This window comes from Porites lutea, chromosome 3, assembly GCF_958299795.1.
Source record: "Porites lutea chromosome 3, jaPorLute2.1, whole genome shotgun sequence".
In the NCBI taxonomy this organism is placed as follows: Eukaryota; Metazoa; Cnidaria; class Anthozoa; order Scleractinia; family Poritidae; genus Porites; species Porites lutea.
In genome coordinates, this window is record NC_133203.1 from 15,191,106 (window position 1) to 15,206,106 (window position 15,001).

At 39.4% G+C, this 15,001-nt stretch overlaps 2 protein-coding genes across 2 annotated transcripts in view; one reads left to right on the top strand and one right to left on the bottom strand.

Annotated features, from left to right (window-relative positions):
• LOC140930588 (uncharacterized) overlaps positions 1–10,252 on the bottom strand; it is a 29,586-nt gene extending 19,334 nt beyond the window's left edge. Inside the window, exons 1-2 of the mRNA XM_073380308.1 lie at positions 10,041–10,252; positions 7,563–7,644 (exon numbers count right to left, since the gene is read on the bottom strand). Of these exons, the coding sequence (XP_073236409.1) occupies positions 7,563–7,644; positions 10,041–10,099 (141 nt within the window). The 5' untranslated portion in view covers positions 10,100–10,252. The remainder of the gene's footprint in view (positions 1–7,562; positions 7,645–10,040) is intronic.
• Positions 1,109–6,499, top strand: LOC140929921 (uncharacterized). Its single transcript, XM_073379609.1, has 3 exons — positions 1,109–1,156; positions 2,947–3,064; positions 3,187–6,499. Exons 1-3 carry the CDS (start codon positions 1,109–1,111, stop codon positions 6,381–6,383), a joined length of 3,363 nt encoding a protein of 1,120 aa, XP_073235710.1. The 3' UTR covers positions 6,384–6,499.
• Positions 10,253–15,001: the final 4,749 nt, after the last annotated feature.

Sequence of the window (15,001 nt, forward strand, 5' to 3'; positions counted from 1 at the left end):
CTCGGTGTATTAGATTTTTAATAAATATACCGCGCGTGCTCTTCAATGTTTGCTTGACTTTCTATAAGACTCCATGGACCTACTTAACTGCCAGGCCAAGTTTACGCCTGTCAAAACCCTTTTTTTACTTTGGGATTCAATTCGCGTAAGGTTTGATTGGATTGGCCATCAGGGATTCTTGTGAAACCCAGCTCAGGTATGATTGTTAGACTGTATCGGTCGGTCGTGGTAAATTTGCCCCGTTCCAGGCTCTCAGATGGTAGGGGATGGTGGCGAAAATAAGACGAACGTGACCTAGGAAAAGGGGGCACTCCCCATCCCTCCCCCCCCCCCCCCCCCGCGCATCTTTCGCACTGGTTATCACAATCGCTAAAAATACTATCTTGAACCCTGAGCAGTCCAGAAAGCCCAGAAAGTCCCCTTTTAACAGGTAACCTTTGAATTTGGTATGTCATCATGCTTTGCAAGATGATGTGGCTGTTGGTTAACCAAACCAGACTAACGAATGATGGCTTCATGATAATTTTCTTTTTTAAAAACATAGACAATGATGGTTGAGCAGGTTTCAATGTTAGTTCCTCTCAACGCTGGGCTTTTCTTAACCTCGCAGCTCACCAGCGTGCCCACAAGTAGTCTTTTTTGAGCGACGAATCGGCGAAAACGAGCGATTTTTTGACCCAACTAAAACGGAATTTTAGGAAGTCGGTAGAACCACACGTTCCTTTACTTCCGCTTACAGAAAACAGTTATATTTCAAGCTTACGTGACTTAGAACAAAACCCCGTAACATCATTACAAGGAATGAATAGAACTCTTTTGATCTTCCTTACTTCCGGTTCTCAGAGTGAATTCACAAGAATGACAATCACGAACACGTGACTTTGCCGGTGGTACCTGCTTGGTGTTAACAGCATAACATTGATCGGTAATCAGCTAGTCAAAGTAACCAATTAGTTTTTCAACAGAACATTTGAGGAAAAATCGAAATCATTTTAGCGTAATGGAAAACAATGGCAGATTTCGACTTCCATACTGCTAAACTGGTCGCACTAAGAAGGAAGCGCAAAGCGCTGCAATTTGTTGTTACCGGCCGCAAGAGTGAGTGAGAATGACAGCTTCGGGGGCAATGGGACTGTTTGTTACACGAAGTAGAAAGGTGATTGTTTTTTCGTTGTTATTTCTATCGTCAGTGTAAGAACTGATAGCTTAATACAACGGGTCTAACTATAAATGTACCACTGCCAGACTCCGCCTAACCTACTCCGTTTACCAAGACACCGTTTCAACAGAGATTAAATTGGAATTGCAATCAGTTTTTTCGAAGCACTTTGTATAGAGTCTTCACGATGAGTAAGCGAGTTAATTCAAGTGTATTATGACATTTATAAATGTTGTTCTTTAAGATTTCCTCAGTTCAGTTCTTTCATTGTTCTATTGCAGATTAAGGCAGATCGCTTGTTTAAACCACTCTATTTACTTTCATTAATATTTAAACAAGCGTAAGAAAATCGTTAGCGAAATAGACGTATTCCTTTAACTGAATCCATATACTCAGTATAACCTCTTTCTTCTTGCAAAAAAGGATCGAGTAATTCATGAACTATTCGATTAAAAATGCAGCACGGCATATAAAATCTCCAAGTAGGCCATAGAATAACAAGGACCCCTTGGTCGCTAGACAATAGCGATCACGCCTTGTATTTTCCTTCCAGGAGGACGAATAAGCTTACTTAAAACAGGACCTTTAAAGGTGTGTTAGCTAACCCGCGAAAAATCAGCTTTAAGACTAATTTGCTGAATCTCAAAGCGGGAAAAACCAGCAAACAGCGTTTCAAGGTCTCTAATAAAATATAATATCCGGAACGCACCAAACTTTCGACTGGTGGCTGGTTGCCGGAACATTGATTCACTCTTGACCAATCAGTCATGCAATAAATTGCAATTGTTTATTCATACATTTTACTTATTTCAACCCCCGGCGCCAAAACGGCATCCGTTGTTATATGGTGAAATTATTTTCACATGAATGGCTGTGTATTCCTGAAGCCTCTTCTTGCTAAAGAGGAACGGTGAATGTCGGAAATGGACCAACTCATTTATGTCATAAACAAAAGAGATACAGTTAAAGTTTCCTTAAGGGGCAACAACGACGACGACGGCTACAAAAGCGTCAATTAAAATCTGAGTGTGTTCGAGCTGCTTCAAACTTCATCGCGTTTATTTGATCTCGTTCAATTCGTCAAATGTTGGCGAATTTGTCTTTAGTTGCATTCTAAGGGACTGTATCAAAGTTCAGGGAAAGAAAAAGAGGGTCGTTGCCAGTTGTGTTCATATCCTCCGTCTTTCCTCGGCCCCTCGCGCCTCCGCCGGTAGCTCGCGCGGCTCGCTTTGCTCGCCCAAATAGGACAGCTTGCTCGCAGGCTAGCCGACTTTGATATAGCACAGTTTTATGAAACCCAAAATATACACAGCCTGATCATTAACACTGCCCAGCAACAACAGTGTTATTGTTAAGTCGTTAAGTGTCAAGCTCGCGTCAACCGCCACCTTTTACTCATACTGCTAATTCAGCGCCGCTACGACTGGATCCGCATGACCTTCGATCAGCCATTAACAGAAGCTTGGACTATAATAGTTTGTGTATGGCCGAGTAAATGAGCCACGCTGTTGATTTTTACAGCGGGATCCCCCTTGTATATAATGCCAGTTTTCAAAAAAAATTTGATGACATAAGGTCAATCATACGCTTCCTTCAAAGGCTTTTATCATCAATGTTTTCAAGAACTAGGGTCGCAACTTTAGCAAGACTGGGCACTGACCTGAAGAGGTTTTCCACTGATATGAACAGTCGCACTATTTTGATGACACTGCCACTTTAACAAGCAGTAGCCAGCTACTTCGCATGCTTATGGGTTTTCTTAATTTATGTGACTTTATTTGTTGCAGGCGTTTTTTCTCGCTGCAATCGCTGTTGCTGTGGTGGTCTATCTAGGAACTATTAAAGATTACTTTAGCTTGACAGAGTACGCAACGATGGCTCCCAAAAGAGAATTCTTACACAAAAGTAAGACAGTTGAATGTTACCTCACCACATAACGCCTAGTGATCTTGTAGATATCTATTTCTCTCACAGTCCTTGTCTTAGGATTTTCATATGAATTACTTGCTTTTATATTTTTATTACAGATAACACGATAGCCAATCATCAACTGAGGAACGACAGCGAATTTGCAGACTTGACATCTCCAACAAAGGGAAATCATATATCCTTGCTCAGAACGGGTCAAAAGGGTCAAAATTCATTTCAGAAAGAGGAAAGAGAGGCATTTAATAATGACCGTGAAAAAAGCGTAGGCAGGGCAGCTGTGGTAATACCGAATAGTGTTGATAAGCATAATGAGGAAGACGATGACAGCGGCAGCTATAATCACGACGATGACGATGGCGATGACGATGGCGATGACGATGACGATGACGAAGACGATGACGACCAAGATAATGACGATGATAACGAGGACGTAAAGACCGCCCGAACGGTTACCGATTTCAGCCATCGAAATTTTAATAACATCGACGGTAGAACTGTTGAAGATGAAAAAGACGAGCCTGAAAAATCCATCAATCGTGATATCATTTTTTCAAAACAGAAATCAGACGACAGTTCACAAAATCTTATACGAATAACAAAGGCAGCCAGGAGCACGCAAGCTCCATCACAAACGGAAGTAAGCGAGGCAAGGGCAACTGCCGCCAGCCGTTTTGGTACAATTTCTGGGACAGACAAGAATGAAATTAGTACAACAGAACTATCAGTGAAAGAAAACAAACCAGTAAATAAGAGTGTGTACATTGAAATAACCAAGGAAAAAACACTTGTTCCAGTGGATATTTACCCGACTGTGTTTAAAGCTGTGAATAAAAACTTGAAGCAGAGTAAGGCTAACCACCCAATTGGATATCAGATAAACCATTCAGTTTCACCGCTTACTGGGTTAACAAGGAAACCTGTTTCTCAAACAGGTCTACTATCCATGGTATTAAATGACACATTGGATGACTTGAATTATTACAGTAAACCATCAGTTTGCCCAGTTCTACGGATTCGACAATCAAGACAGTGGAGTGAAAACGTAAATTGTATTCAACAGAAGATTCCATCTACATCTTGCGCCAGGGCATCAAAGGAATACAGTGCCAAAGCTGAACCTGTAAAATGTAGTCAAAATGACTGGAACCAACAGCTTTGCTCTTACAAAATGACAAATATGTTATCGAGCCTAACGGGAGCAACAGTTGTATGTAATACAACAGTTTGCGGGACACATCCCGTGTACGTCCTCGAGTTCAGTCCTACTTACGGAATTCTTGAAGAACGTGCTTTTTGGAAGCGATACTTCACTACCAAAGGTCTTGAAACTTATCTAAAGAGGTACGCAATTGCGAGCTCTTCACACGGTTTTAATTTCTGCATTCTGGCATGTTTCAGACAGGATCGGCTGGGTATTATCGAGCAGTTGTTCACTTTTCATTCGCTTAATCTCCACAAAGCCAGTGAGGGTACAATTAGAGGCTTTAATCTCAACATCATACTGCTTGACTCTGTCTCTCGCCCTCACTTCTACCGCTCACTTCCTAAAACAGTTACCACCTTGAGGGAAATCGTGCATTATGATTCATACAACGCTACTGTTCTTGATTTTGAGCTGATGCAGAGCACTGCTGCGTACACGTTTCATAACATCAGAGCTCTGATGTCCGGCAAGACGGACTTTGGTTATTCTGGTGGGCACGTAAACGAAACGTATGGCATTGATGTTCTGTTTGGAAAATTTAAGCAGCTTGGTTATTATACTTTACTGCAAGAAGATAGTTGCTGGTTCGATTCTTGGGGATCTTTATTTACTGACAATAAATATCAGGGTTCCAAACCTCAAAATGAATCTGAATTTGCTAGACGCTGGCAAGAGTTTCGACAAATGGTGAAGAATTACAACGTGGACGATTTTGGTTTATCACACGCCTCCTGCGAAGTACTCAAGCGTTACAATACAACAAACCAATTTAACCATCCAAAGAGAGTTTGTTACGCAGGAAAACCTCTAGCTGATTATTTCTTAGATTATACTGAAAGCATTTACGATGATTTGAATGCCTTGAGGAAAGACACAAGAGTGCTAACATACACACACCTTAACACTGGTCATGAAGTTAGTGGAACTCGCATAAGGCAAATCGATGAACGCCTTTCGCGATATATAGAGAAAATGGCTTCTATGGAGAACACACTGACCATTGTTCTTTCTGATCATGGCCCGAAAACAACAGGATTCTCATTTCACACAATGGAGGGGAAAGCTGAAAAATATGATCCTTTTCTTTTTATGGTTTTGCCGGAGATGGTTGCTCGAGCTTTGGGTTTGAAGACAGTGAAAGCATTAGTACAAAATCAAAATCGGCTAATAACTACATTAGATCTTCATAAAGCTTTCATGTCTTTAGAAGCGCCAGGATCACGTGATCAAGGAATATTCGATCTGATCCCTGTCAGCCGCTCATGCGCTGATTTGTCAATGAAACCGCTGGCCGTATGCAAGTGCGAGGGCTGGGAAAAAAGATTCCCGGATGATGACAAACGATTTATGTGGTTAGCAGAGTTTGCTGTTGGAAATATAAATAACAACATCCAAGAGCAATATTTGAGGGGAAGCAAGGAAATCAAAGGTTATGGTAATTGCCAGCGACTAACTGGTAAAAACGTCTCTAAAATTCGACAGCGGTCGGAAGGAGGAAATTTTTTTACGACAATGGACGTCACTGTAAGCCCAGGAAATGAAATTTTCGAGGTTCAATTTCAGCATTCTCAGAACATGAAGGAAAGATCTGCGTTTATAAAAATGACTCAGCGCGACCGCGTTACAATTTACAGACATTTCAGTAAATGTGCGGATACTACGGTTTCCTTGGGATTATGCGTCTGTGATCATGGCAACTACCATAAAAGACCCACGAAACAAAAACTGCATAAATGGGTTACAATAAAAACTAGACAAGATATGCTTGAGCTTATATCTTTGTCAAACAGCTTTGGAGTGGAAACCAAAGTTAAAGACATTCACGATGGATGCCTTCTTCTAATGTACAGAAATCACGGAAGAAGGAGCACAAGTTTTGAAATTTCCAACACCTGTAACGATAGGACCTACAACGTTACTATCTCGGTGATAAACGCTAGACAATATTTCCTCTCACGTAGAACTCCCTTTTCAATTTTAGTTCAACAAAGGACAGTTTATTTTCTATTAATAGTCAATCGATTTAAAAAATCTAGGCGTGATTTTAGGCTAAAGGTCAGTCATTTAGTGAAATATTTGAAAAGATACTGATCGAAAAGTCTATTGAAGGTCCTTTACGCCCCTGGAGGGCATATGCAAAAGGCCTGGATCACACTACCTTTTATAGTAGTTTATTTATTTTGAGTTCATTGGGATATAGGGTTCACCTCAGCTTCATGATGTCATAAACGTCTATTATTCGATGATGATGATAATACTGAGCTTAAACTTCAAATTGGCAAAAGGTCTGTCAAAAACAAAGACCAAACGTCCTTAACACACCATTATCTTCAAAATATAGACCCACTGCAACATTTCGTACAGTAAAGAAGGAAAAGACGCTGCCCCGTTTAGTCCTGGATGCACTGAGTGTACTTCATTCACCATCAGACAAGTTACTGTACTCTCATTCTTGGCCATAGGCCTAGTGAGAACCAGTTTTAACATTAACACAAAAATTCCAGAAAATCCAGAAACAAGATTTATGATTAATATGTCATTTCTAATACTTAAACAGGCTCCTGATACTTTGAAAAAGTAGAACTGCAGCTTTCCAAAAAGAAGTTTGTTTTAGTTTCATTTGGAACTTCTGTCATAGATCTTTAAGGCATTTTTCTCAAGCCTTCCACAGCCATGCATTATCACCCCAACTAAAATGAACGCAGGCAAAGCTTATGGCAAGGTCTTCCTGAAGGAAAATTTAATAATTTCCCAAAATTTGTGACCAATAATGGTAGGGTGATATTAAACTGGTTTGTTTTGGATAGTTTTATTAATTTGGCAGGATGCACCACAATTTTACATGTGACAAAGAAACATCAAAGTTCCTTAAAAGGGATATATTTTTTGAGTAGATATAATGAAAAAAAAAACACAAATTAAAAAAGAGGATTCACCGCTTTTGTTTCATCATAAAAAGAGGACAAAGGGGCAATTTTGGCTTCAAATGATCATTTTGCACAAAAGGACTGGGGCGAGTTTCAAGACAAATACATATTTAGCTGGGTAGAGTTATCAAAATCACCATTAAAAGCACTTGGACTACAAAAGGGACCTCTGTTACCTCTTTTTAGGCAACTGATAAAAATCACGGCCATCTTTGAAATCGCAATGTTATGCATAGTATATGTTGCGCAGTGCAAAAAAAGGGAATTACCTTAAGTTAGAACACAAGAATAACTAGAAGCTTACAGCTTACAGACTTGTAAGAAAAAATGATGAGCACCTTACCATTTTACTAGTTACTGGCAACCGTTTCAGCGAAAAAGAGATGTCTTCATGGAGGCTGCTATTTCCAGTTGCCTGTTTGGCCCTAGCATGTTAAGAGCAAACAAGAAAGAGAATGCTTAGATATAGAAATGAAGGCAGAGAAGGTTTGCCAAACAGGTTTAAGACAACAAGGAATCGAAAGAGTACCTTTCTGTTACATTAACCAGTGCAAAAAAAAACCTATAGGTCTGGTTCCTGAATGGCCGATCAGCCCAAATCCAGGATTAAAATTTTGTTCTGTTTTTGTATTTTACCTTCTTATGTGTTTCTTAGAGGAACATAAAACAAATTATTAATGACCAGTCCCAAACTGTTTCCTAAGGGACCAGTCATTAAGCGATTTGTTGTATAGCCCACAAAGAAAAACTTTTTTGTGTATAAATTTATGAAAATAAATCTCGTGAGTGGTCATCATTCACAGGTAACAGTGCACTGTTACTGCACTGTTACCCTCTGATGTCATATATTTTACAATGTTGTTCGCTCAGAGATTTTGGTGGGAAACAGTTTCATTTGTAGATGTCATGTGACCTTGAAATAACCAATGATAGTGTGCACTCTTGGAAAAAAATTCCAGCTACATAAAAATTTGTGTTATCATTACTGCAGTTGGAGTGATTAAGGCTAAACAGTATTTTGCATTTTTGACGCCTACTTTTCTTTGGAAATTAGCCCAGTTCTGTTCAAACACTCCAATTTTTGCTCCAGAATGCTGAAAATGCATTCTTAGTGGCCAGAAACTCGCACCTTTGCCACAAGTTTTTTTCCTTCTCCACCTACTCCAAAGCATGAGTGGCATGTCCTTAAACAAGAAAACCTTGCTTAAAATTTGGCTTGATCCTGGGTTAAACTTAAATTGAACATTCATGCAAACTGTGGTGAAAATTTTATGCATCAGATGATTTTGAAAAAAGGTGTTTTATTAAAAGGTTACTTTGTGCAACATGCACTTGGAATGTTGTTGTGTTCATTATTATAATTTATTATTATCATTATCAGTCTTAGTATCAGTATCATTATCATTATTATTATTTTGATGCGTCGTAAGTTCTGTAAATGAAGCAGATATTGACCAGGCTATATATGAACACATTAGGTCTGTGGTAGTGTGTGGGCTAATAAGGCAGAAAATACTGGCAAGAAAATGTACAATTTTTCTTAGCCAAAAAGGGAAATAAAAATGTACAAATTGTAACCAAATGACTGCATTACTGTTCATTTCTGACCACCCACCACTGGGTCTTTAAGGATACTCTCAATGTTCTGACATCAAATTTGAGATCTGGAAGAGAAGTATGGATTTCTAGATGGCCTAGACATATCACTAGATGGACTGGATAGATATTCTGTTATTTATAAACTCTCTTGATATTTTCACCCAGAGCATATTATTTTTGTTTATTTTAAAGTTGGAGAATAGACGCCACTCTCTTATAAACACCTCCTATCGATTTAACATCCACTTGAACCACTAAAATTAAATAAACACCATGGGGGGCCAAGAGATCATTTACAGTAAAGCAAATCTGTACCCTCTGTAAGCTATGAATTTGGGATCAGGATAAGGCCATAAAATGCATCAAGATTGCGGGATTATAACAGGAAGACTTTCAAAAACTGATAAAACCTTTTGCATTTACCCTGTAATTAGGGTGTACATATTAATAGATCAATATCGATATATTGAAATTCAGTGTTTTAGGGGGTGTTTACATGACACTGGGGCAACTTTCGCACCGGAGTGAGTTCACTCCAGTTCCCTCTCATGGCTCTACATTTGTTTAGATGATACCAATACAAAATGTCATACCGGCGCGAGTCACCCCAGCGTGAGTTCACCCTGGTTATTGTACCAGGGCAAAAATTTCACTCTGGTCTGAAATCTCGCAATGGTATCATGTAAATGTAAAACAGCAACACGTTTTGGTATGAAATCGGTCTTCTGGTGGACTGAAACGGGTAGTGCATGCTTAATGTTTGCGATTTTGAATCACACGTATGTTTTATTGACATGAAGTGTACCTTCAAATAACAAGATCTGAAATGACCCAGTCATCATGTAAATGGGATACAAAATCAAAAAGTCAACCCAGTATGAAACTCGCGACGGTGTGAGTTTTCTCATGTAAACCCCCCCATATCCACGCCTAGGGGAAATAAATCAAAAGACATGTACTGTTCAACGCTGAATCTCATCGTGATATCTTTTTTGTTATTATTACTCTTATTTCCTCAAGCCTTGGAGCCAATAATGAATCTTTTTAAATTAATTTCGATGTATTTTAATACATCGAAATAATTGATTTGATAGCAAATATCACTATTTATAAAGGGTCTATGCAGAGTCTTTTGAAATATTTTAAGCCAAATATGGGGCACTATTTTGACGCTTAATTTAGCACATTTAAGTCGAGACAAAATCTTCTAAGTATTGCTTACCTAAGCTTAGTCCAGAGCGGGATGAAAATTACTCCCAGAGTAAAGTGAACTTTCCACATCTGAGAATGAGCTCGAGCTGGCTAAAAGGCTGTTTCTGTCCTGGGATATGGCCATTTAAGTAGAGAAATTTGTTGACTACTACAAGAGCATTTCATAGATGTGGTGCAAGCTCATTTGATGGCCATTTTAAATGCTAAAAGAAAATCCTCAAGAAGCACACTGAGATTTTATTTTCGGCGGCCATTCCGGTAATATGAGGTAGTTAATGATAATATGAAAAGTCGCTGACCCAAAATACAGGCTGACGTTTCCCAGCCAAAAAACGCGGGAAAATTAGATATGCAAGAGCCGTGGCGTGAAATGACACGTGAATATATCTAGCCGGACTTTTTAAAACGAACCTCGCAAAGATAAGGTTGCACCCATTTCAGCCATTTGAGTGAGAAAGGGCCAAAAGGAAAGGGTTTTTATGTCCGATGTGCCTGAAAGGACTAAGGAAAGGAAAAATAGAACGAAAAAATAGAACGAGCGGGAGCGGAGAGAAAGAAAGTCGGAGAAGAGAAAACAGCAATATCATGGTTACACTCTTTAACAGTATTTGTATTGGTTAATTTCTGTTATGCGACTTGAGAGAGCCTGTGTTCGAATTGTGAGTTAAAATATTTCACTTTTATACTCGCCTCTTTTGGTCTTTTTCAGTCATTTTGTGGTTGCTCAAGCTCGCTAGTAGCGTCTTCACGGAAAAAAGAATTCTACAATTCTTGAAATAAGACAATTCCGTTGAAAAACCCAGAGAAAATGGGCGACGTAAACGACGTCCGCAGGCTCATCATTGAAACGATTTCAGTGATTCAAGATTTTAGAGGTGTCCTTCGTCACCCGTTAATTTCAGGTTGTTTTCACGTTTAGTCAGTTGTTTATTCCATGGTTTGATTTCCACAGAAGCAGGGACAGTTGTTAAACGAAACTGTAACACCGCCCATATTATATCGTGGACAGACTGCGGGGTGCGTCGACTCCGCGCATAATTATAAGCTGTTGTGATTTTCCTTCATTGTGTATTTAGCTTAGCAAAGGCTTCGTTCTGTAATAAAAATCGGAACTTAAAGGTAGAAAATAACCAAAGCTCATAAATTCTCTCAAATTCAAAACTTTTCAAAAAATCCGTTACAACATGGAAGAAGAAGAAGAAATTTAACGATCGATTTTTTCAGAAAAACAAGATAAAATCATCCAGGCATCCTGTTAAAGCAATGACCAGCTACCGTACATGCGTTTTTCATTATGTGACACTGCCGGGCTTAAAGACTGATGAAAGCATAGACAACAGGTATTTAGACCATACACCTGTTTTGCCGGGGGTTTTTTATGATTAATAATAGTTTAACAGTATCTCAGGCACTTTCCTTTCGAAAAAGTCAAAAATAATTGAAAGTGCTACACAAACAGAGGGAAGTTAAAAGAAGCACATAATTTGAAGTGAGTAGTTTGTACATTTGCAATAATTTATGTTTCTGGTGTGATAACTGAAATAGCCATATCCTTTCATTCAGATTCGCTCTCGCAAAGGCCACGTTTACCGGCTGAAGAAATGGTCTTGTTTCACATTGGTGTTTTCTCATATTTGCTGATTATGAACCACGGTAAGTCTCAGAGCAAAGTGTGTTAAATTGTGATGATCCACATCAGTATTGAAGATCCAAACTGATCGCTGTCATAACGGTCTCTTTAACTAATCATGATTCGAGTGTTAGTGGATCTGCATGAGATTCTTCCTTGAAAGGAACGTACTCTGCTAATTCACCTTCCTTGTCATGAGCTGATTCTTTTCGTTGAGCATACTTATGTTTGGATTTCTTTGTTTTTGTATGTTTTTGCGAGATACTCATAACTTTGAATAATTTACTGATATAAAAAAAACCAACTTCAAATCAAATTCAAAGGAACTATCCACACTCATACTTAGATACTCAGTGTAAACTATTTTAGCAAAATCCAACTAGTGGTCTATTATCAAACCTGCGTTCTGATTGGTTGAGCTACTACTAGGCTATATGTTAGAGCCCATTAGTAGCGAAAAGCGTGGGCTTTTTGGCGGCAAAAAAGGATTTAAGTCTAGCTTTAACTAGCTAAAATTTTTTTATTCTCGATATTTTTGATCAACTAGTTGGATTTTACTAAAACAATTATTCCTCTCGCCCTCATGGGTTATTGACTCAGAGCCCATTCGGGCTCAACGAATAATTGTTAAATATTCTTCACCCTGATTCTTGATGAGTAAATGACGTCAGGAGCTGGTCTTAAGCCGTGATTTCACTTATCTCTGCGTTAGAGGCTCCAACTTAGCTAGCATGACTTTTTTCAAGACTTCCTCTCCTTCGAGTGGAATTTCTTCGTTGTCGTTTTATCAATAGTCGAGGGTTTCAAGTATAAATTAGCACGAGGCTCAACATTTTCAATCTCCTGCCTCTCACCGAACAAAAGCATTTTTTTTTATTCTGAGGGAACCTGGAATCATTTTTACTTGCTTTCACAACAGTTTACTTGTATGGGGCCCTGTTACGATAAATTCGACCGAAAATTGACATGCATATAGCCCTTAGCTTCAAACAGCGACATTAGACAGATGAAAATGTGACAAAATACACTTCGAAAATGGGTTCCACAGAGACAAATACAAACAGGTATAATAAAAATAATTGTAAAATACCAAGAGTGACATCTGGGGACTTCCTCGATACGTAATTGTAAAACGAAAAGTTTTAAAATACAGACCGGCGAAACACACCCCCTTTCCACCAAACCACCCTTACCCCCACCATACCCTGAAAAAAGGGAGCTATTATGTAAGTTTGTTACTGGCAACAGCAAAAGCAAAGGTGTAATTGTTTTCAGTTTTCGCAACTCCTGTTCAAAAAGTGCACGCTAGGCCATCCAAAGATGACTCTGAAAAGCTTGAGCAGCTCGCAGAGGACAGCCTTGAATTTCAGTCCGGAGTAAGAGACTTGGAGGACACAATAAGTGAGGTAAGAGTCCATAGTATACGCCATATATCACCCAATGAAAGATCAACACCCTGAAAAAATGGCGAAGGTATGTTTCGTCTTAATACAGCTCTGACTGGTTCCCAGTCTATGAAAACTTTAACTACATTTACGAATTCCTACTGCGCACATAAATTATGGTTGCGTCGTTGTATTTTGTTGCTGTTACTTTTTTGAATTATTGTTTACTTAGCAAGCCACTTAGCTTCACGTGCCGTAAGTAAGCATATTAATTTTACCTGCTCTTCGGCTGAAGTATACCACCATAAAATACTATACATAGACCCGACGTCTCATTTCAGTTTACTCTTTGGCAATCGATCGATAATCTGTGAGGAAGCTCTCTGACAGTAGCTGGCCCGCCTGGGGGAGAAAACGAAAATGAACGTGCCTCTTTCTTCCCTCAGTGTTTGCAATCTAATTTATCTGAGTGTCGTTTGTTCGTTTGTTTGTTTGCTTTCAGTACCGTCTGGAAATCGGAAATTTGACAACAGAGCTCAAAAAGGCGTATGAACAACTTGCGTCATCCCTGAGGAGCGCAGAGATTCGACTTCGCGATGAGAAAATAGAAGAAACAAGAAAAAAGCATGAAGAAAACTTAAGAAGACGAATCCACCATCTACAAGCCATAGTTGATGAACACACACGTTTTCTGAGAAATTATCGACAGCGACAAATTGAGGAATTGAATAGAATTAATAGAGCAGTTATAAGGGCGAAGGAAACGCTACTAAACGAAGTGGAAAACTAGACACTGGCGAATGATAAAGACATTTTCTGGGTAAACAGTTAGGGGTGGAGCTAGTATCAAAGCAAATGATCAAACTAAGGTCCTGATTACATGAAATGGATTGGCTTGGGTCGGTTTGATAAGTTCCCGGGCTATCTCCTTGTCAAGTAATCACTACGATGAGTTTTGTTGCGTTTAACTAGAGTGTCAGGAGATCAGCGTGCGGCAAAAGGGGCCAGTCCGGCTCATGTATAAATCAGGCCCTTAGGTTAAGTTTTCGGCCATTTTACGACAATTCCAGATTATTTCAAAAGATTTCCGAAGGCTACCAACAATTCCCGAAGACTGTCGAAGATTCCCGAAGACAAACAAAGAGGTCCGACCACTGCTGAAGATGTCTGAAGAACCCTCCAAACACTTAATAGTATTTTATTCGGAAACAGCAACCAAAAAAATGGCCAATTTAACAGCAAACGTCCCCAAAAATTTATGGGCAAATAACACTAAACACTTAACCCCATTCAGACTTTCACGGAAGACCGATTAGTATAAAAATTTATGCAGTTTCAAAAATATCTGGATTCGTCTGGACGTAGCGTTAAGGGTCTGTTTTACATGGAGGTGGTGGACCCCAGATCGGTGAGGTAACATGTGGCGGGTCACCTCACCTGTCATGTAAACGTGATCAAATTAAAATAGCAAGATTATATGGATAGGAGGGTTAACCCACCTAAGCTGGTTACCTCACCTACCTGGGGTCCTGCACCTCCATGTAAACAGGCCCTTAGTTCCTCTTGACTGAGTAAGGTTGCACTACTGAGTGTGCGCGAATATTTCACTTATAAAATCAATTACATCAATTACTGATGAAAACGGGGAACGGGCACGTTGGAAAATGAACAACAGAACAAAAATTAACTTGAATTCTAGCCCTGTCAGTAACTTCATTTCCAATTCACCTCTTTGTTCCCATTTTTCCTTTTCCCGTTGCCCGTGTTCGCCCTCCTCTCTCCGTTCCCAGTTTTATCCTTTATTCCAGTCAGCTTATTCAGGCCCGAACTGCGGCTGCAAACGAACTGTTCTTTAGCAGCGAGACCCCGTTTTCCTTCTTTTTAGGGAGAAAGAGGTTCCTTTTTCGTCGCTCCCCTAAGAAAAGTTTGCTTCTGGTGCACTTTATTTTTCTCTCA

Coding starts and splice junctions, on each gene's coding strand:
- LOC140929921 (XM_073379609.1), top strand. CDS start 1,109: ATGACAGCTTCGGGGGCAATGGGACTGTTTGTTACACGAAGTAGAAAG. Junction 1,157..2,946: donor TTGTTACACGAAGTAGAAAG/GTGATTGTTTTT, acceptor TATTTGTTGCAG/GCGTTTTTTCTCGCTGCAAT. Junction 3,065..3,186: donor AAGAGAATTCTTACACAAAA/GTAAGACAGTTG, acceptor TTTTTATTACAG/ATAACACGATAGCCAATCAT.